This window comes from Fragaria vesca, linkage group LG6 (genome assembly GCF_000184155.1).
Source record: "Fragaria vesca subsp. vesca linkage group LG6, FraVesHawaii_1.0, whole genome shotgun sequence".
Taxonomy (NCBI): domain Eukaryota; kingdom Viridiplantae; phylum Streptophyta; class Magnoliopsida; order Rosales; family Rosaceae; genus Fragaria; species Fragaria vesca.
The window spans coordinates 12,238,497-12,261,991 of NC_020496.1; the positions used below are offsets into that span (position 1 = coordinate 12,238,497).

Sequence of the window (23,495 nt, forward strand, 5' to 3'; positions counted from 1 at the left end):
TTAAAACCTCAAAAAGAAAATGGAAAATTTTAATTTATAGCAGCAGGGTTAACAGGACCTGTCACCAACATTTTTTTTACAAATTTATGTCATATGATAAATTGATCAACCAAGTGAGACATGACAGTCAGATAACTTAGTATACTGATGTAATGCTATACTACACCAGCAGCATAATGAGACACCAACATTACCAATCAACCAAACTCTCAATGTGAATGTATGGACGCCTAATTCTCTTTTGTGCATTCTTCATTACACAACAACATTTCTACACATCTAACACACTTTGTTAATAACACACAAAGGGAGTATGCAAAAGCAACCAAAGAAGCAACATTTTTAGATAAGCTATATATGTAAGCATATCAGCTTATAAGAACTTGACAAAGACTTGTTTACTGATATTAGAAACACAGTATAAATATATATAATGTGATTTGAGTTTAAGACATGTGTAAAAGCCTTAAGATAAATTTGTAGATAAGCTTTACATTTGAATTTGAAATCTAAATTGCAGTTGAGAGCAGTTTTATGACAAAGCAGTTACGTTTGTGACAGTTTCTTTATGGATGAAACTACCTACAATATGCTATATATATGTCTGTTAGTCCCTTCTTATGCACATCTGATTCTCATACTTAGTCCCATTATTAAGAGAACATAAAGGTGAAATAAGAAGAAGGCTGAATGGATAAACAAAGTGGTTCTGGTAAATTTCTGAGTTCATGTCCATATGTTCATGTTTTATGCAGATATAAGATAAACATAGTGTTTGCAATTCTAAGTACAATTGACATATAAACACTGAATGTTAGTTTACATGTATTGATCTAGTATAGCTTTATAAAGAAAACTTACAATATATTGATAAAACTTACAGTAGTATAAGCCTTCAAATATCTACTCTCATCTTTGCCAAAATTGCTTTCTAAAAACAAACTATTATACACCTCCTACCAAAGACATAATTACAACTGTTTTATGAGAATTTGAAGAATCAATAAAATAATGAAAATGTTACTACACAAATACCATCATCACAGGTTTTGTCATGAGATCTATCACCGCAAAAACAGATAATTTCATTGCTATCGAATCCACAGACAGATAACAGATTTTGCTATTCTAAACATTTATAGCACAAATGGAAATTAACAACAATAGATGAAGCTTTCAACTTTTTCATTCTTCATTCTCCTCAGCTTTCAAATAGAACCCAGAACATCATGACTACATAAAGATCAAGGAATAAGAAAAGCAAACAGTAAAAACCTCAAACTCACCCCATGCATGTGGAAAATGGCAGAGAACCAAGATGGAATATAGCTAAAGCTTTGCATCTAAACGTGGCCAACCACCACCAAAACTTTAAATCCAAGAAGGAGAGAGGCAACTCACAATCCTGCAAAACAGGTTCATTAAATTGATTCAGCTAAATTACCAAGAAAATTAATAACTGACCAATTTGCATTTCCAGTGGTTTTTGCTTATATGGACCTGAAAGATGCCATGATTGGATTGAAATTGGGTTCTGCTCTCCTTCGTGAAACAACAGTAGGGTTTGGCTTTTTGTGTTTAATATGAACAAAAAAAAAACAGAACAAAGTGAAAAGAATTTGTAGTTGTCATGAAGTAGAAAAGTGATAAGAAACTAACATTCTACCTCTCTACATTGACAGCAGTGGGATACCTTTTCAAATCAGACCTTTCCCAAAAGCACCAACCAGTTTTTGCATACTATGAGTAGTTGAGACATCACCTGCAATCTGTGACCAGAACAACGACTTAGAATTGAATTCATTACAAATAACAGCATAAAGCAAAGCACTTATTAGGGAGTTGGGTATCATATAGCGGCCAATGAAAAAAAAGAAAAGAAAAGTGGGAAACAAAAAACCCAGATGAACATGCATAAAAACAAATATGAAATTAACACAGAGAATCAATCATACAGAGAACATAGTATATACCTTCAAGAAGAAGATCCCCATAATCCCGTCTCTTCATGTGCAAGTCGAGCAAAGGAGCGAAACCAAACAACCCCAAACAATGCTTTCTCACTACATATGCAGAAGATAAGACCACACATAAATCAAATTTGTTTATATCCAATAAAGAAAAATAATAAACCAATTACGGATTCGTCGGATCAAAAACCCATAACACAGATTCGTCAGATCGATCTGGAAAGACTTCCCCAAAAATCAAAACCAATACTGAAGACGATCGCCATCGAAGCTAACCTCCTGACTGAGAAACACAATCCAGAAGCAATATCACCAATAAAAGAATACAAATGGAGAAATCAGATCAGATAGTGAGGAGAAAGGGAGAATTCAAATCCAAATTCGCACATCAAAAGCAAAGAATCGCCAGATTGTTCCTCTCAAAATCGATCATTGAAGTCGATAGCCAGAAGCAGTGAGACCAAATGAGACGAAGGCAGAAAAAAATAGGAAAACGCGCAAACGTGGCCACAAAACAACAGACCACAAACAGTTGGCATGCCGTGGTAATATCGTAAATAAACGCAAGACGGGGGCAAGACCGTAAAAGCACGCGGTTTTTATCTACAGTAACCCAAACATAGTATATAGTAAAATTGATTAAGTTAGATAGGTTGCCACGAGGAAAAGAAACGTTGAAGAGGAACCGAAAAAAAAAAAAGTAGACACTATATTTCTTATTTATTTTATGGGCTTTTGTTTTTAAATTCTGACGAGATTTTTTATATTTGGTGTTTAATGGGTGGTGTGTATGACATGATGAAGCTAATTAAGCTGTGATTATGAGTTTATGACATGGCTTAAACCCTAAACGGAGTAGGCAAGGCTTACCGTAAGTTGGAGTACTATGACCATGATACAAGGCTACAACAAGCACTGCTCGACTGGTTGTTAGGGCGCCGCGAGCTGGAATGGAAGCACCACTACGCTGTTGTTGTCTTCAAAGTCGAATGCTTGCAGTTGCTTCACATTGTTAGGCAGGGGAGGATAAATATACTCCTGAGATCAAAAGGATATTGTTGATGACACTGCTGTGGGAGTTAGTTTCTTGCCTAGTTCTTATTTCTTGAGGCAACTCCAACAACTTCCTCATACTTTTATTTTTCCAGAGTTTTGAGTAAATAAGATTGTTTTTACTAAAATATATTATTTTAGAGATAGAGAAGGAAGAAGACAAACTTCTGTAATTGTACAATCGTTAAAATTATAGTGAAGAATTATGAAAATTGTAAGACAGAGAAGAAGTTCAAGCAATAATTAAACAAATTTTGATTTTACCTTCTAGAGTAACGGTTGGAATGACTCGTATATTTTCATGGTGACTTGTGAGTCGTGAATCTTATGTTATAGCTCATTAGCTTGCCGAAGTTGCTTTGCATTTAAACTCTTAACTTGTATGGTGTCATGATGTACCACCTATTTTGAGCAACTATATGTTGCTCAATATATGTACTTACTAGTTAAATCTTACTTTAGAGGAGCCGGGTCATTTCCTTTCAAACAAATAAACAAAAAACAAAAACAAAATTTGATGGAACCATATATGGATTTGACAGAAAATGGGAGATTTGTGTCGAGTAGAGGATGCTAAATTTTGCAAATGTAAGTCATAATTTGAGATTTTGTGTTATATATGCCACTTTACAATTTTAGAGTCTTGTGGGCTGTTTATGCAGTCGATTGATTTTTGATTTTTCTACCCGGATTCACTCATTCACACATGCCAAGCTGCAGTTTCATTGTTAACTACACGTGTGACACATACATTTTCAGCCTCATGCAGTTGACCATCGGCTGTACATCATCTTTCTCGACGTTGTTTTCGTTTTCTTTTTCCTCATTGACAGTTTGGCTTATGGATTTGGGAAGGTCCTATGGATCTCCCTACCCACTGAAGTTTGATTACTGTGACCACTTTGAATCCAAAACCTGAAAGGTAACAACTAGTATTGTCTTTCTCAAGTCTTACTCAAATTAGTATAGTAGCTATATGGTATTGAAATCTTTCTTGAATGTTCAAAGTGCTTGCGTGCTTGTTTGCTGCTGTGGAAACTGGGTTTGGCCTTTCATAGCCAGCTTGATGAGCACTGGAATTTGAGCATCTTCGATTGTTAAGCTTGCGGTCAACATCCATTTGCTTCCTTTGAGTTGAAACTGGGTCTTTCTTGTTGTCATTGATGGTCATCAAAGCATTGTAAGAGTTGCTGATTGAGTTGATCTGTTTGATTGTTCATTGTTTCTCTTGGATCCTTGTTTCTTTATTGGTATGTTGGTCTAACTTGATAGTTACGAGGGTCAGCATAGCTCACCAGAGTGATGTATCCAATATGGCGATTCTCTGATATCTCATTTCAGTGATCCATTGGGACTGAGGTCAATATCCCAGAAATCAATATGAACACTTCTGTGAGAATGTGTATTGAATTGGTCAGAAATACTTGTCAATCTTTGTAGCTAACGGCTTTTAGTTATGGATGCTTTGCAAGTCATTTCTTCTGCAACACAGATAGTGTCAAACATGGTAGGTGCCATTGCTGCATTAGAACAAGCATCTAGGAACTTAGATGAAGGTCCAAAGAGAATTCGAAGCCTAGAGGAATTTGTCTGTGATCTTGAGAACTTGATTCGCCGACTTAAGCACAAGCATGTCAATAAACTTCATAATCCTCAGTTAGATCACCAAATTCAAAGCTTGAATTCCCTGATAGAACGTCTGCTTCCAAACATCAGCAAGGCCAGGAGAATGGTGTCAAAGAGTAGGTTTAAGAACTTGGCCAAGGTAGTTTGGACTTCCATGGCTGGAGACCCACTTGGGAAGCTTGTGAACTCAATAAAGGATGACTTGAACTGGTGGCTGGAATCACAAAGATTGGTCCACGATGTTGAGAAGACACTCGAGTCGACTGCACAAGACAGCGGTGTTCGACTGAAAATTAGGACTGAACAAGGCTACCCAGTTTCTAGTAAATGCTACTTTGTTAGGAATTTACTGGAAAAGGATGGCTCCCAACGTGTCATTCTCATTGTTGGGCTATCTGGTATTGGGAAGTCATTTCTGGCTCGTCAAGTAGCTTCTGATCCCCCTGAGAAATTTATGGATGGTGCAGTTGAACTAGGCTTTGGCCAATGGTGCAGTAGAGCTGCTTGTAACAGAAGCATAGTTGAATACCAGAGGCGCTTGGCAAGAAAACTTTGTAAATTTCTGGTGCAGATTGGGTTTCGGAAGAAGATTAGAGATGAACATGGTGGAGATCTAGAATATATATGTTGCTTGCTTCAAGAAGCCTTGTATGGGAAGAGCATTCTTATACTTCTTGATGATGTTTGGGAGCAGGACATAGTTGAGCGGTTCACAAAGCTATATGATAATGATTGCAGGTACCTTGTAACAACAAGAAACGAAGCTGTCTATGAAATTACAGAAGCAGAGAAGGTGGAATTAAGCAAAGATGATGTAAAGGAGACAAGCATGGAAGTTCTTCTCTACCATAGCCTCCTTAGCAAAGAAGAGTTACCGGTATGAACTAAATGAATCTACAATCTTATTATCCAATATAATTACGTACACTGCATTAACACAATTATCTCAGCTTCTACATTCTGTGATGTTTGATGCATAAAAGATTTATTTGCATGATAGTTAAGCATCTACATGTATCTATGCAGTGGTACACTTGCTTTTGATTTATTATAGCTTATATGCAGAACTGCTATGAATAATGAATTCATTTCTGTCCTCCTTCCCTTAAAGGCTTTCTACCCGTAGAATACAGGCTAGTTGCATTTGAGTGGAAACATTTGTGCTCAGATGGTTTTTCCAATTCAAAACATCTGAGGCTAGTGGACTTAAGAAATTGTAGTAAAGACTATAAGATATATACTTCTAGATGATGATGATGATGATCCTGCTCATAGTCTTCCAGACCAGTCAGCATAATAATGTATCGTACAATATTAGTTTCTCCTTATCATGTATGCTCACAACCAAGTTCAGGAATCTGACACTAACACATGGTATTTGAAGGTCAAAAACTTGGGGAATTTTATGTTTGCTTCCTAATATTTGGGGCAATTTATTGCTGTAGTATCTCAGATACATGCACTCTAATTTTGTGCTCCTCACTCAAATTTTTGCAATATTGTTGACTTCTTTGGTGGAATTTTATTATACTACAGCAAGTAGCAGAGAACTTACTTGAGCGCTGCGGTCACCATCCTTTAACAGTTGCGGTTATGGGTAAGGCTCTCAGAAAAGAAACAAGAGCTGATAAATGGGAAAAGGCCATCACCAACTTATCCACATTTGCTACGTGTGCACCTGGTCCTGTATCATATGTCAATGAAAAAGAAGCTGAGAATGCTTTAACCATTTTCGGATCCTTTGAATTCAGTCTAGATGCAATGCCTGGAGACTCTAGAGAGCTTTTTATAGCTTTGTCGGCTCTTTCGTGGGAAGAACCTGTGCCAGAAGCTTGTGTGGAGGCTGTTTGGTCAGTTCTGGGACAGGAGACCCTGTTCCCACTCATAGTCTGCAAGCTTGTAGAAGGCTGACTATTGATGAAAATTGATACAGATCCCTTGTACTTGGTACATGACATGGTTGCTCTGTACCTTGAGAGCAAGACAAACAATTCAGTCCAGATATTACTAAATGCAACCACAGTCGAAGAAGCAGCATTCATCTGCCCTTGGCTTCTTATATTTGGGAAAGAGAGAGTAAATTATTTTTCCGAAAAGAGAATAGTGTCTTTCCTCGGTGCTTTTGAGGAAAAGCATGTGATTATCACCTTAGAAGCAACTATCCAGGCTCTAATGGCTAGCAAGTCCATATCAGAACTTGAAGACAGTAGAGCAATCTTCAGTAGCTTATTGGGTCCTAGGACTGCAGACCTGATCTCCACTGAATCACAGAGCCTGATTGCTGTGTCTGCACAAGCCATCACCATCATATTTAGCAAGAGTGACTATTGCAATTATTTCCCATCCCTTGAATATACTGGTGCAGTCAGCAAGTTGGCTTGCATCTTAGAAAATTGTGACGACTCTGTGATCCAAACAGATATTTCAGTTGTTCTTGCAAAGCTTGCAGAATTTGGAACCCAAGAAACAGTCGATAAGGTGCTTCAGAGCATTCAATTTCATCAGTTGGCAGAGTTGCTCTCTCCAAATAATGACCAATGGCATGATAGCATGTTTTCAATACTGATCTCATTGATGAAAGCTGGGAAATCAAAAGCTGTGGAGAGAATGCTTGCTTTTGAGATTGATAAGGCTCTTCTTAGACTCCAACAGAATGGATCCGAAGTAGCTCAACACCATGCAATAGTTGCATTGAAGACATTTTATGAGTTGGGGGGCTCCCATCTGGTTGGAACTCTTGAACCAAAAAATATAAACCTTTTGCCATGGCAAGCTAGGCATTGTTTGGAGAGATTTGTTTTGTCGGATCAAAGTGTTCCTCTTTTACCACAGCTGCAAACTTTTGAAGATCTTATTTATAAGGTACTACACAATGATAGCAAGCTGGTATTGGAAGCAATGCAAGATCTCATACCAATCATTGAGAATGCAGGAGAACCAAGCATCAGAGACATGATTATAGAAAGTCCCCTCATCAAACAACTTTCTGAACTCTTGCAACGTGGAAGCTTTGAAGATAACTCAATAAAATCTCAAACTGCTTTTCTATTGATGAAGCTAGCTTCCTCTGGTGGTGAATCCTGCATTCAAAAGTTTCTCGAGTACGATATTATACCTGATCTAGTTAAGATGATGCAGTGCAGCAGTATAGAGTTGCAGGATGCAGCCTATACAGCACTACACCAAATGTGTTTCGGAAGCAGCGGAATTCTCGTTTTGAACCAAATCCTCCAGATGGGTCTCATAGAGAGGATGGCTCAATCACTGGAAAGCAAATCAAGGAAGACCAGGGAAGTGAACGTGCACTGTTTTTTAGATATTGTGGAGCTCGGAAACAAAGCCTGCATCGAGAGGATGATTCCACTGCAAGTGGTGGAGAAGCTTGTGAAAATAGAAAAGGCTAGTGGGGGAACTAGTGAAACACTGCTTGGATTTTTAAAGGGAATTGATAAGTGTAAGCATCTATCTGTGGCAGAGCGTAGAGTGATGAAACAACAAGTGATTAGGAAGATAAGGGCTTCCCTTAAAGGCCATAAATTTGAGTTTCAAATTTTGGGAGCTGTTGATGCTTGTGTATCTGAGGGATCAAAAGCAGGTAGTAGTAGTGGTAGCAGTAGAGGTAAACACAAAAGGGGATAGCTTTGCAGCTTCATCAATGAGTCTCAGATCAGGTGCTGCCCAAGTCTTAACTTTCTTTTCACCTTACAATAAGATTTAAATGTCAATAATTTTTTTTATTCAAACCTCCAACAATTTGGACAATATATAAATGATTTCTAGGAACTTCCCATTTAGCTTCCTTTCTCAACAATGAAAAGCCTGATTGACCTTAGTATGTTAAGCAGCAACTCATATGGTTTATTTGCGGTCAGAGGATGAAGATAGCAAATATAATCCATGTCCATAAAAACTGTGAACGATCAGCAAACTATAGAAAATGTGAACTACAACCAAACAAAGTTGAAAAGTTGAATTTGAAATCTCCTAATGACAATAGTAATGAAGATGAGAACAAAAAGGTTTACCACAAAGTTATTTGAAACCTCGTACAGACCTTTGAACTACATTGTCATGCTTTAACGCAGGAACTGCCGCGCATAACAAGTTCTACTGGTATAGAAAGATATATACACTACTAAGAAACAGTACGAGGAGAATTATAATATAACAACTCAATATATAGAGTTCGAGGAAGAACAACTTAGCAGGTCATGCCCATTAGATCAGTCTTTGAGCTCCTCCATCTTGCCCTATTAGTTCAGCACATTAGATAATTAAGAATCCAAGTGGAGTATTGAGGCTGTCGGGTTTATGAGCATACCTGTGAGATGAGCTGTTCAGCATCAGTTCGTTTAAGAAAATGCATTGAGTGACGAGTAAAATTTGCTTTCTTATCATCGCTGAGTAGTATATCTCCACCCATGTCATCAAGAACTCGCACCTTGATGTAAGGATCTTTTGGTGGCACCATATCCTGGCAAACACAACTTAGCATGATAATCTAAAACAACAAAGACTCATCTTTTTCACTAACAAAGTAGAATCCACAAGTTATCAATCATAATTTGTTAGGCATACCCTTGGAGCATCTACTAAACAATAGGCATATTTCAAATCCTGTGTCCATAGGCAGATACGGTTAGTAAAATTTCAGCTCGGTTGTACCTGCATGGTTATAAGTGCAATGTGGAACAATAGTTGGTAAAGATGATAACAGTAAGACATACAAATCAGTAAGAAGCAGTTTAATCATGTAAAATACACCAGAAATGATATTACAGATAAGCCATTAAACAGCGTTTGTTGCGAACTAAAGAGAGGTGGTGGATTACCTTCAGTTGGCACATCTTAACTGTGAGTTTCAGACAGATTGTAAAGTAGCAGTGGCTGAGTTACAACTCCAGGATCACCTTCAATTGGTTTTTGGTAATCTTATAGAAGATATTCAACAGTTATATATGCAGATGCATCATGTTTCCATTACTTTTGCTCCTAGAACTACAAATAAAGTAGCTCATAGATTAGCTAGCTTTGCTTTTGATAGCACAAACCAGGTTGAATGGGTAGATTCTGTTCCATTCTTCCTTAGAGATGTTCTGTATTTGGATTACATCCATTCTCATTAATAAACCAAGGGCTACTGCCCTCTTTAACACAAAAAAAAAAAGAAAAAAAAAGAAGGTGGTGGATGAGTGCCCCATAGTGATCCTCATTTTTCGCTGTCTCGACATTCAATCCTTGTTCCTCCATCCTCCTATTGCAACATGAAGTCAGATGAGTTGATTGGGGTACGTAGCCAGAAGATTTATCATAGCCATAAGATATATCATATGATATAGAATTGTAAACATAAAGAAGACAGAAGGACAGATAGCCATAAGATATATCATATGATATAGAATTGTAAACATAAAGAAAACAGAAGGACAGATTTCGAATATATTTGACAGGGAGTTTTTAGTTAAATAAAAACTAAACTACAAATTAACTCCTGAGGAAAGTTGCAAACTGCTTCCCATTACATGATCGACAACTAAAATCATTGAAATATGGATGTTAGGACTAAGCAGACACTGAGACACTAGAGGTAAACTCTAGTGAACAAGGCAACAACTAACCAAAAAAAGAGGCTGTGGACCACAAAGAAATTGCAATGGTAATGATTTGCAAGGAAACCGGTTAAACATTCTAACAGTGTATAGCCTGATATGTCTTTAAATGAGACATTATCAACAGAAACTATCAAAGTTGGAAACAAAATTTTAAAGAGGGAAAACATATATTATACCAAAACTGAGCATAAAGCCATATTGACATTAAGTAATTATAACTATTGATCTAGGAGAATGCATACAAAATTTACTATCTGTGTTGCAGTAGGAGTTGCAGGTTGTAAAACCAATTATAATTATCTGCAGGGAATGAAATAATCATTAACTGATAAAAGGGAACCGATAGAAGATTGAAAATAGCCTGAACGGTTTACAAAATCAAGTAAGTACAGAAGTGTAACAAGTTTCAAAACTATCGAATTGTAAATAACTAATTATGTCAATATTTAAGCTAAAGCTTCACCCTACCACATAGGCAAAGAGACCAAAGATAGATGTAACTATGCATGCTTCTATCTATATCTTAGTAGTAGCTGTACTATTTGCTATTTAAACTTGAGACATAATCATGATTCTGAAGTCAGAGCAGCTGAGCAGTTATTAAGTAAGTCGGCCCACTAAAATTCATCTCAACAACCAATGCGATTACATCAGATTATTGCAAACAACATCATCATTGTACAAGAAGAAATGTGATCAAGTCAGAGGACTGAATTGGGTTTTTACCTTATCAAGCATTCAAGCTCATGATAATGCTGTTTACATTCTTCAATTACTTCATCACATAGGTCACTCTACAAGTGAACATTTCATCAAGTCAGAGAATTCAGTTTCACCTGGAAATTCAGATCAGATTGAAAAATGGGGGCAGTTGTATCTTACACTGAAAGGCGTGAGCTGGCCTTTTTCAGCACTTGCAATTTCTTTGACCAATTGGCAGGCTTTTCTTCCATACATCTTCAAAACTCAAAATAAACGCCAAGTATGGGACCAGTTTTCGTGCTTTGTAAACCTGCATTCATTGAGACATTTCATCAAACAGTTTATGTGCATAAACTGAAACTCCAGGAAAGCCCGGATTTAACCCACTAATGAAAAACTCACACAATGCCAACAACTTGAACAAACTGCGGAAGATAATTAATGGGTTTTGGACCGATTTCAGATTAAGGGTTCACTGAAATCTGTTTTCTAGGTTTTGGGCGGGTTTTTGCCTCGGAATATTTGAATAGAGCGCTAAAAAGGATAAGAGTTAATGCGCAAAGCCCGTATGCATAGTTGCCTTCCAAACTATAGAGCTGTTAAGTTGTTTTTTTTTTGTTTTTTTGTTTTTTGAGAATGGAAGAGAAGAAATTCTAATACATTTCTTTTTTATTTTAATAAATTCTAAAACATTACAAGGATAACTTTCACAAAAAAAAAAAAAAATAATAATTAATATTTAGAGTTGCAATGTTTGAAATACAAGTAGTATGAAATTCTTCGATAGTACATAGGGTGATAGATCATACGAAAAACACGTACCTTACATTTCAAGACTACAACATGTAAGATGATAGATCATACGAAATACTTTACATTTCAAGATTATAAGACGGCTACGTTTATGATTATTTGACATTCAATATGCACTACATTTAATCATTTCCACACTAGCTAGCTACGGACTTACAAATATTTTTCGCGTTCCCACTTGAGACCAAAATATCAACATCTATGAGTTAGTCGAAATTTCATTGTAGCTACTGAAGAAAATCACATATGAACTTGATAAAACAAAAAAACAAAAATCACATATGAACTGATGAAGAAGTGATACAACATAATGGAAACATTGAGAACAAGTCTCTTATCATCAATGAAGTATTTGATGAATTAGATAGACATCAAAACCAAGCGGCTATCTAGCTTTACGTCGACGATGACCATCGATCACCAGGTCAGCCGAAGAAGAAATTCCATCGCTCATACTTATGGTGTTACGTACTCAAATAATTGAAAATGATAAACATGGTACTTTTTATAATGATTATCCAGCCTACAACCTTATCATACAAGTTATTTGAATTTCTGACTCTTTCTGTTACCAAATCTTTTGGATCTTCACCTTTGTTTTCTCCAGCTCCCTAGTTATACGCATTAGAAAAGTCTTCCACATAGAAGCAACATATATATTCGTATATACTCAGAACTGTATCTAAAGAGAGACTAAGAGAGGCTAGACTGCTAGAGCTATGGTGGGTTTGCAAAGATCTTCGATGTCTTTCAGAAGGCAAGGCTCGTCAGGGTTTGTGTGGGATGACAGGTTCTTGTCCGGAGAGCTAAAGCAGCAACAAGTAGCACAAGACCTAGAGAACGGTGAGGAGAATGAGATTATCATGGTTAAGGATGTTAAGCCACCGAGGCCAATCAAGACTGTACAAAGAAGCCGGTCCAACGGCGGAGGACGCGGCTACCGCGGCTCAGGGAAGATCACGCCGGCTATTGAACCACTGTCGCCGAAGGTCTCTGCATGTGGATTTTGTGGAGGTTTCGGTAAACCTTCTAAGAACAATGTTGTTTGGGGAGCAAAGCCTGGTAAGCGTAACCGATCAGGGTACTAATGATGTCAAACTTCAACAAGCTTGAGCCTGGAATGGCACTTCCGGGTCCCGACGTTGCATACTCATATGGGATGTATAGAGGTCTTTCTTGGACGTAGGAGTTTTGTGTACATCGATCAGATCTCTAATTACTACTTTTGGGTGGTTGATATAACAATGTTCATGTTTTGCTTCACTGAAAGTTAACACATTTTTTGGTAATGATGAGTAAATGTAACTAATTATGGGTGTATCTTGTTCCATACACATGATTTTACAGTATTCATCATGGCATAGGATACCTTGATCCTGTGACTAGCAGGATCACAACAATACGTTTTATCTGGTTAAGTGGTAATATTTTTTATTAGCTTTATAAGAAAGTCGTTTGAATGTTCTTCGTAATTTAAAACAATTAGTCTGATCCAACTTGTTTATCATTTAGGATAACCATGTTTTTGTGCAAATAGGCATTTTCCCATAGATTTAAGGGTACAAAACTTCACAACAGCATAGACGTTTAGGAGTAATTTGGCTCCCGGAAAATGATCCTGATCATATCCATTAGCGCACACATGAAATGTTGAAACATCACAATTGTTAGTTTGTTACTATTTTGTGCTTGAAAAGTTGTCACCAGTTTCACGTCAAGACAACTTGTTAAGTTGGGCATTTCAAGTTCTCATAGGAGCTGAGATTGCCGCGCTTAACCGACATGGCACAAAAATTGGACGATCTGACTTGGTCTGTATCAAAGGTAAAACACCATCTATCATTACAACTCTTATCCAAAACAACAATTCGATGTGTAATAAATGAAAAGATATACAACTAATCTGCATAAAACTTCGACGAGATCCTTTGACTAGTTCTATCAACAAGCAGCCAGTGCAAAACCAATCATTTTTCACAAGGGAAGACCAAATACTAACTGGCAACTGTTTCAGTATAGATCACACGGATGTAGATTTTTTTGAAACAAAGCTACCCTAAACCCTAAACCATATTTACTTCTTATTACAACGTGCCACAAGGATTCTCACTCCAAAGGAAATCTCCAAAGCCACTTCCCCAAGAAAGACTTATTTCTTGCTATTAGGTTCTCAGTCCCCAGCCCTCCTCTTTCTCTACTTTTCGACACAATCTCCACTTGTATTCTCATATATTTCTTTGCAGAACTCAACAAATCAGTCTATCAGCTACATAAATCAAGAAAGTAATGTTCTGATTGGCACTAATGATATGGTACGTATAAATACCAGCCACAGTAATCATGCCAATGAAAGAAATTAAACCAGCAAATATGAATCCCACTTGGCCTTTTCAAATATAAATAGGAATTCTTCATATATATATATAGAGGCCGGATATGAAGCGCACGGAGCTCCGTTCGCCACCGTCCGGCGCCGATGACGGCGCGCCTCCACCCCAGCGGATTCCAGCAGCGTCCCCGATCACTTTCTCTCCCCAGCGAGTCCGCCGAATTCCAGTTTTCCGGCGAGATCACCCAAAACTTCAAATAAAGTCGATCTCGCCGGAAACTGGAATTCGGCGGCCTCACCAGGGATCGCCGGGGAGGGAAAGTGATCGGGGACGCTGCTGGAGTCTGCTGGGGTGGAGGCGCGCCGTCGTCGGCGCCGGAGGGTGGCGAACGGAGCTTCATGCGTACTGCGGACGTGCGCCCCACATCGTTTCCATGTATATATATGTATATACATATATATATATATATATATATAAATAAAAGGGAATTGTTTGTCCACCTGGTGTAATCCCAAAGGAAACCAACAGCAACAAAAAGCCCACACCACTGCCACTTTGTGTTAAGCCCAAGACAATTCAGCTGGAAAGTGAGACAGTTAGTAAGTAAATAATTTGTTCACATGAATATGCTTTCAAAATAAAAAGAAGAGGAAATACTTGTTCACCTGGTTTAATCCCAAAGAAAACCCAACAACGAAAGCCACCACTACTGCCACTCTGTGTTATGGCCGAGACTGGTCAGCGAGACAAAATCAGAGAAAGTGATAGTTCAGCCAGTGAGAGGGATAGAGCTTTGTATTATGCATCAGATAACAGATTTACAGTTCAGTCCTGTAGAAAAGGAAACACAAAAACAAAGCCAAAACAATGAAAGTCAATACTGCTAACTAAAGAATTCATAACTGTTATAATAACAAGCAAACTCATCAAAATCAACAAATGAAGAACTCACCTGTTATACATCCATGTGCTATGTCATGATGTCATCGGCTGGGTCTCCCAATTATCAGTATCATATCCAGCAGATCAAACTGGTGAGCTTTGAGTTAGAATGGCAGGGGTAGCAAATAAACTAATACGAAGATTAATCTGGAATATATAGGGCACATGTGTATTTAGCATGAGGCCAGCATTGGTTGGAGCTCTAGTTGGGATCTTGAACCTGATAAAAATGTATACAATCTTTGATTGACCACAACAAAACTTTGCCCTGGTAATTTTTTCAACTCCTTCTGTCTCATCAAACTTCTCAACCTAGCTTCATCTTCCCACCTACCAGCTTCCGCATATATATTTAACATAAGAACATAGGGAGGATCTAACTCAGACAAATGGGCTGCCACAAGTTCAGCTAGCTCAACATTGCCATATATCCTGCAAGCACTAAGTAAAGCTCCCCAAATACCAACGTCCGGCTCAACCGGCATCCTCTCAATAAATTTATAAGCTTCTAACAAACAACCAGCTCGACCAAGTAGATCAACCATACAAGCATAGTGCTCTACACCAGGGACAAGGGAGTAGTCTTTAATCATGCTCTCAAAATGCTTTCTCCCTTCATCAACTAGACCTGAGTGCCTACAAGCACTGAGAACAGCTATAAAAGTGAAATTGTTTGGTTTAATACCCTTTTCTTTCATCATGGAGAAAAACATGAGAGCATCATCTCCATGACCATGAGACGCACAAGCCCCTATTATAGATGTCCAGGATACAACACTTTTATGAGGTAATTTTTGAAAAACATCCTTGGCCAGATCAATGTTCCCACACTTTGCATACATGTCAATGAGTGCATTTGTGACTGAAACATTAGTTCCAAAGCCTTTCCTTTTGACAAGCTCATGCAACCATATCCCAGTGTTCAATGCACCCGAGCTAGCACAGGCTGAAATAACACTGACTATTGTGATATAGTCATACTCCACATTTTCATTTTGCATCCTACAAAAGAGCTTTATTGCGTGCATTCCTGCTTTATTCTGTTCATAAGCAGCAATCATTGCATTCCACGAGACCAAATTTCTCACTACCAACCCATCAAATAAAGATTTTGCTGTCTCAAGATTTCGACACTTACCATAAAACGCAATCAAAGCATTCATTAGTGACATATCTGAGTCAAATCCAACTTTAACTCCATGACCATGAATCAGGTTTCCTAAATCCAAAAATTCTAAACTAGCACAAGCAGGAAGGATACTGACTAGTGTAACCACATTTGGCTGGGAACCTGAAGCCACCATGTCTCGCAAAACAGTCAACCCTTCTTTATAAAACCCATTTTTCACATAGCCTGCTATCATGGCAGTCCAGGAAACTATGTTCCTCACAACCATTTTGTTAAAGACAAGCTCAGAGTTCAAAGTTTCACCATTCTGTGCATACATACTCACCAAGGAGCTTTGAACAAATACATCGGAACTAAACCCATTTTTAATAATGTTACAGTGCACTTCTGTCCCTTCTCTCAAAGCCGACTGCACTGCACAAGACCGAACTACAAAGGGAAAAGTATAATTATCAGGTGAAAAACCACTTTGATGCATTTTTCTGTACAAAAATATAGCTTCATGGCAAGGTCCCCGATCCGCATAACCCCTGATTAACGTGTTCCAAAGAAATACATCTCTTTCAGACATGGCATCAAACATGTTCCTTGGATAATCCATGGTAGGGGCCATACAAGAAGCCAAAGATACAAGCTTTGTTGTAAGGGGAAGGTTCTGATAGTACCCAGCTTTGATGGTTTTAGCATGGATGCATTTAAGGTCTGAAAGAGAAGAGCAAGACTGTAAAATGTGGTTTAGAGGGAGGGAATGGTAGTTATTATGACGGAAGTAAGCTGGAACAGAGGTGATAGGTTTGAGTTTTATTCGAATTGCAAGAATAGACCACATGAACATTTGGGATCAGTTTATCTTTTGCAGAAGTGATGATTGTGCAAAACTGCTGCTGTCGCAGCTCTCATCCACTCTTGAGAAGCTTGAAACCTTTAAGTAAATTCAATGATGCACAGACGAAGTTAACAATCAACACAAATTCTTGCAGGAAGCTAAATTTTCAAACAACTTCCACAAACTGGCATAAGTGGAAGACCAATTGAAAGCATTTACCAATATCAATCTGATCAAATCACAGACACAGATGACAAAAGAAACCAGCTCAACAACTGAAGTCCTCTAAAACACATCACCCAAAGCTTTATTCATCAAATGGGTTCTCATTCGTATTCCAGTTTCATTGTACTGGAATCACATATCAACCATCGTATTGGATACACAAATACAATTTCCATCCAAAACAATTTTCAAACTTGATAGCAAACAATGTATGAATCGAAAATTGATAAGAGAACCCATATTTGGAGATACAATAAGTGTTCCACTCAGATTACAAGTCCAATTGCATATGAACAAGTTCTCAAATCAAACTATTACTTTCAGTCAAAGAAACATCGAAGAAACATTGATTACCTTAAAAGTGGAGTTGCTGGGCAGAAATAACAGGTTTCAAAGTTTAGAAGAAGTGAAGCATAAAGGTGCCGTCAATCAGTTCCGTCGCCACCGTCGCTGTCTTCCACCTCCAATAACACTTACTTGCTCTTCGTCCAAAAACCATGTATGTATATAAGAACAGCAGACCTATACATATCCTTTTTTCTTTTTCTTTTTTTGGAATATATATACCGGGGGTTTAAAAGCTTTTGACCCAATTAAAAGTCAAACTTACAACAAACAAATAATATGTAGAAACAAACAAAACCGACACTTTCGTTGTTGTGATAGTGTGTTCTGAAAGATGAGTCTTCAAGCAGCGTTCTTGTGATCTCTGTCTGCACATTCTCTGACACTATGAAAAGTCTTAGATTGTATTCTTCTTCTTCTTCAACCTGTCTCATTCTTCTCCTTCTTATATTCTCCTTCTCGGTGAGCTCAAATACTACTGTTGATAGAGAGAAATTTGACTCTCTCTTACAGCTCCCCCATTCCGGGTCAACCAGAACCCGACTCAGATCCAAGAGGGTTCTCTTTCTTGGTGCTTTTGGTGCCAAAGGAGATGGCATCACTGATGATTCTAAGGTAACAACTGACTTTTTGTTTGTTCTGAGCTTTTGATCACCCTTTAATTATGTTCAATTCTTTTCCGTTTTTGGTCTTGAAAGATAGAATCACATTGTTATTTGATTGTTTTAGTGGGTGTATTTATGAAGTAAGTGATCAAACTTCATTGTGTATGAGAACTATATTCTTCCCATTTTCCAGAAACGATGATTGGTTTAAGAAATGTGATACAACCATATTTTGCATTCATTGAGCTGGTTGTCTGGTGGCTTAAAAAATTCCATTTTTCTTGGAACTAATTAGAGAACATACCAAACGTATTTAGCAGAGAAATGTAATTGAGACCTAAGCCATTCCTGGAATGACAGTATTTACATTATTTCAGGCTTTCCAAAATGCTTGGGAGGTTGCTTGTTCTATTCCCACACGGACAAGAATTCTAATTCCCTCCGGAAGGACTTACCTTATCCATCCTGTTGATATTGCTGGACCTTGTCGATCAAAGGTCACTTTAATGGTATGAATCAATTCTATCACCTACTGTATTCCTTTTCAGTTACCTATACTTATGTGATAATGTATCTACTATTCTATTTGTTACTCAACACTTTGATTCAGTAATTAGATTACTTGTCTTAATAGATATCTGGGACCATCATTGCTCCCATCAGTCCTGATGCTTGGATTGGTTTGAATGCACGCAAGTGGATTTATTTCCATGGTGTGAACCACCTCACCGTAGAAGGAGGAGGAACAGTTGATGGGATGGGACAGGAATGGTGGGCTCGTTCTTGCAAGTCCAACTCAACAAATGTATTGTTCTCTTCAACCTGTAAGCTTATGTTTTGTTGTAAATATGCTTATCTGTATTTGTCTAACAGAGGGTGCATTTTGGTTTTGGCAGCCATGTCGACATGCTCCAACGGTTAGGGCCTTTTGCTTTCTTTGTACTGCACTTTACCAGGATTCTTGCCTTAGATGTTTTCATAGCCTTAATATCAAATACTTTCCAGGCCATTACATTCCATAGGTGCAAGAACTTGAAGGTCAGAAATCTTATGATTGTCAATAGTCAAAAAATGCACATGCAATTCACCAACTGTATGCGGGTAGTTGCGTCTCATCTTCAAGTGATTGCACCTGCCACTAGTCCCAATACTGATGGAATCCACATTAGTGTCTCAAAGGGTGTTCAGGTCAAGGATAGCATAATAAGAACAGGTGATTTCCCTGAAAAACTATTGAAATACATAACTCTATTCAGTCTTCTTGATCCAACACATAATTTTTTATTTTCAATTTCAAGTTTCTGCGTACGATGTTGTTACCTGTTATGATAGCCTTAGATGTTTGAGAAGGGTTATTTTTTTCTTTTTTACCTATTTTTTTTTAAATTTTTTTATTAAATAACTCACACACCCTACATATGTCAATGAGATTTGAACCCATGACGTCAACTGATTTCATTACTGTAGATTTCAAATAAATGTTATATATAGTTATCAAGGAATGAAAAAAACCCTTGATTTATTTAGGTACAGGGAGGATAGATGCTGAGAACTACAAATTGATAGTTTCAATGTCCTGCATTTTAAAGGATTTTTTATTACAATCTCTCTATATAATCATGTTTGAATCAGAAATATCATTATTCATTGGAAATTTGGATCTCTTTTGGAACACATTTCTGACTTATATTTTCTTATACATGTTCCAGGAGATGACTGCATTTCTATAGTTAGCAATTCTTCACGCATCCAGATTGTGAATATCGTTTGCGGCCCTGGTCATGGCATCAGGTAGAAGATATCTTCGTTTTCATTTGGGCTTCACTATATTGACCATCTTATCTAATTCGGAAATGCTTCCTTTAGCATTGGAAGCTTGGGTAAATCAAACTCTTGGTCCCAAGTGCGTGATGTAATTATTGATACAGCACTCCTCTCTAACACTGAGAATGGGGTGAGGATCAAAACATGGCAGGTAATTTTCTTCTCTGAGCTTTCTCTTCACATGGATACACATAGGCAATATGTAGGTAACTGAACATTTTCTTACATCTTCATCAGGGAGGTAGTGGTTTTGCCTCTAACATTGCATTTCGCAATGTGGTCATGGACAACGTATCAAATCCAATTATAATTGATCAATATTATTGTGACTCCCAGTTGCCTTGTTTAAATCAGGTATGAAATTCAAGAAACCCTAAAGGGCAACTTTCATGCATACCAAACCCTTCCTAAGAATTAGCCTAGTTGTTAGAAGTAACTGGTTCTAGAATGAATGTCTTACTTTAGCTACTGACTACACTAAAATTCATATCAATGTTCTCTAACATAAAGTATCTCTTTCTGGCAATGACATAAAGTATCTCATTCATCCCATATATCCCTTGCCTCATACTCTGACTTCATTTTTTTGTTGTTATACTTTCTTATTATCTGTTTTCAGTTACAGCTAAAGTGCTAATGTATATGTTTCAAAAAGTCAATCTGCATTCTAGACTCTTAATTCATACACCCAAAGCCTCATAGACTTAGCTCATAGCATGAAGAGTTCTTCTCTATCCAACCCAAAACACACTAACATCCATATGTTGAGATAATGCAGACTTTGGCAGTCAAAGTTGAGAATATATCCTTTACGCACATTAAAGGGACTTCTGCTACAGAGGAAGCAATAAGATTTGCATGTAGTGATGATTCTCAATGTGAAGGTTTATATTTAGAAGATGTTCAACTTCTACCATCTACTGGTGAAATAGCAAGATCATTTTGTTGGGAAGCTCAAGGCTCAAGTTTGGGTACAGTTGATCCACCTGCATGCTTTTCTGATAGTGAAGAATTAGTTAAACAAAAAGTCCTCTTACACCCTGTAAGTTTGGTATATGGAGGAAAGGCGACCCTATAGTTTTTTGTAACTTTGTTGTTGTTGGTATATAGACCTATAGATCAGAGGTGGTTTGTCTATATACCACAGATAGGTTTTCCACAAATGACAATGACACTGTACCAAAAAAGAAAAAAATAAGTCTTGAAATAGGGCTTCTTTTCTGTACATTTTAGAGGTAGAACTGATCACTCCAAATTTATTTTGTATATGATTCTGAAAATAAAAATATATACATTACAATTCACTAACTTATTGCGTGTTTTGGTTTGTTATATATTATCTCAGAAATGTGTTTGTTATGTTTGGTTTGCATGATTGCATTTTTTCACGACAATAGATCTTATTACGATGCGAACTGTAGTGAGTACAGTGATGAGCCAATAAGATCGCTCACTTCAGGAGGAATAGTACCCGCCCAAATAGATCATGGACTGCAACATTTACAGTTCTACTACCTACATAGCAAACTAAACCATGTTATCAATGTTCTATTGCCTTACCTGGTGATCAGCTGTATCTAAAGCTTTTGATTTCAGCTTTTGATTTTGATTCGGGGTTGTGCTCCTATCTATGTTCATTTTGCTTTCGTTGAGACAATTAGTTAACATGAAACTTGAGACAATCAGATAGGAGCTAAACCATGTTGTAGTACAAGTACCTGAGCTGCTGCACAACCTCCCAAAAAGATTTTCAACCAACTTTAGGACACAGATATGTGCAATCTTACAATAGAGTACTTCACCAACGGCTGCATGATAATCTAGTCAAATAGAACAAGGTATTTGGGAATTTCTGATTAATTCTTCATCCCTAAGAATAGGGTTAATATACATGATACATAGTAACCTATTAGGAAACTAATCCCTATTAGGAAGCTAATACTACTAATATAATATTTACATTCCTAACACCATAAGGGTGCGTGACTCACGCCAACACTCCCCCTCAAGTTGGCGCATACAAATCACAAATGCCCAACTTGTCAAGTGAGTCACGAAAGGCTTTAGCTGAGAGAGCCTTTGTAACAATATCAGCTAACTGCTCCTCTGTAGGGACAAAAGGGAAATAAATGACTTGTCCATCTAATTTCTCCTTAATAAAGTGTCGATCTACCTCCACATGCTTAGTACGATCATGTTGAACAAGGTTGTGTGCAATTTCAATTGCAGCTTTATTATCACAATACAGAGGCATAGCCTTCCTCTGTTTAAACCCCAAATCTCTCAACAAATGTCTCAACCACAACATCTCGCAAAGTCCTCTAGCCATTCCTCTATACTCTGCTTCAGCACTAGAACGAGCCACCACATTTTGTTTCTTACTCTTCCAAGTTACCAAGTTACCACCAACAAATGTAAAATAACCAGAAGTGGACCGACGATCTGTGATGTTACCTGCCCAATCTGCATCTGTGTACCCAGAAACATTCAAGTGACTATGTTTGGAGAAGATCAATCCTTTCCCTGGAGCAGACTTCAAATACCGCAATATGCGAAACACAGCGTCCATATGAGTCTCACTGGGATTATGCATGAATTGACTGACAACACTAACTGCATAGGCTAGGTCTGGTCTAGTGTGAGACAAATAAATCAACCGACCAACTAACCTTTGATATCTTGCTCTATTTGTAGGAAACTGATCTAAATACTCTGCTAACCGATGGTTTTGCTCAATAGGAGTATCAGCAGGTTTGCAGTCAAGCATACCTGTTTCTGCTAACAAGTCTAGAACATACTTTCGTTGACTCAAAACAATGCAATTTTTTCCACGAGCAACTTCAATTCCCAAGAAGTACTTTAAACTACCCAAATCCTTCATCTCAAATTCAGAAGACAACTGCAATTGTAACCTTTGTATCTCCTCACTATCATCACCTGTCACAACCATATCGTCTACATAAATAATTAAGGCTGTCACCTTACCACACCGATGTTTAAGAAACAAGTATGATCCGAGTTGCTCTGACGGTATCCAATTTCTTTCATAAACTTGCTAAACCATCCAAACCAAGCTCTGGGAGATTGCTTCAGACCATAGAGAGACTTCTGTAACTTACACACCAACTGTTCTCCGGTAGAAGTATCGTACCTAGGAGGCAAATCCATATAAACTTCTTCATGCAAATCACCATGCAAGAATGCATTTTTAACATCAAACTGCTGCAGTTGCCAATCAAGGTTAGCTGCTAATGAAAGAAGTACCCGAATTGTGTTCATTTTAGCCACAGGTGCAAAAGTCTCATCATAATCTACCCCATACTTCTGAGTATAGCCTTTTGCTACTAACCTTGCCTTGTACCTGTCCACAGAACCATCAGAATTATGTTTCATCGTATACACCCACCGACAACCAACTGTCTTCTTCCCTGGTGGCAATGACACTAACTCCCACGTATGATTCTTCTCAAGAGCATCCATCTCAACTTTCATT

The 23,495-nt window shown here is 37.7% G+C and overlaps 4 protein-coding genes and 1 pseudogene across 5 annotated transcripts; 3 read left to right on the forward strand and 2 right to left on the reverse strand.

Moving 5' to 3' along the window:
* The first annotated feature begins 3,944 nt into the window (after nucleotides 1–3,944).
* On the forward strand, nucleotides 3,945–8,288 carry LOC101305784 (annotated as a pseudogene). Its single transcript, XR_185105.1, has 2 exons — nucleotides 3,945–5,526; nucleotides 6,186–8,288. The product of XR_185105.1 is annotated as an uncharacterized LOC101305784 (transcript).
* Nucleotides 8,289–8,872: 584 nt separating this feature from the next.
* Nucleotides 8,873–11,218, reverse strand: LOC101306074 (DNA replication complex GINS protein PSF1-like). Its single transcript, XM_004305277.1, has 7 exons — nucleotides 11,144–11,218; nucleotides 10,988–11,055; nucleotides 9,842–9,903; nucleotides 9,429–9,480; nucleotides 9,287–9,314; nucleotides 8,971–9,123; nucleotides 8,873–8,899 (listed from the first exon to the last, which is right to left on the reverse strand). Exons 1-7 carry the CDS (start codon nucleotides 11,216–11,218, stop codon nucleotides 8,873–8,875), a joined length of 465 nt encoding a protein of 154 aa, XP_004305325.1.
* Nucleotides 11,219–12,495: 1,277 nt separating this feature from the next.
* Nucleotides 12,496–12,864, forward strand: LOC101306363 (uncharacterized protein At1g15400-like). The gene has a single exon (XM_004305278.1). The coding sequence runs from the start codon at nucleotides 12,496–12,498 to the stop codon at nucleotides 12,862–12,864; it is 369 nt and encodes a 122-aa protein (XP_004305326.1).
* A 2,357-nt stretch (nucleotides 12,865–15,221) lies between these two features.
* LOC101306658 (putative pentatricopeptide repeat-containing protein At3g11460-like) lies at nucleotides 15,222–16,778 on the reverse strand. The gene has a single exon (XM_004305279.1). The coding sequence runs from the start codon at nucleotides 16,776–16,778 to the stop codon at nucleotides 15,222–15,224; it is 1,557 nt and encodes a 518-aa protein (XP_004305327.1).
* Nucleotides 16,779–17,865: 1,087 nt separating this feature from the next.
* On the forward strand, nucleotides 17,866–21,310 carry LOC101312553 (probable polygalacturonase At1g80170-like). Its single transcript, XM_004302919.1, has 9 exons — nucleotides 17,866–18,188; nucleotides 18,556–18,687; nucleotides 18,813–18,983; nucleotides 19,075–19,095; nucleotides 19,184–19,391; nucleotides 19,888–19,969; nucleotides 20,045–20,153; nucleotides 20,240–20,356; nucleotides 20,781–21,310. The coding sequence occupies exons 1-9, from the start codon at nucleotides 17,961–17,963 to the stop codon at nucleotides 21,078–21,080; spliced, it is 1,368 nt and encodes a 455-aa protein (XP_004302967.1). The 5' UTR covers nucleotides 17,866–17,960; the 3' UTR covers nucleotides 21,081–21,310.
* The last annotated feature ends 2,185 nt before the right edge of the window (nucleotides 21,311–23,495 follow it).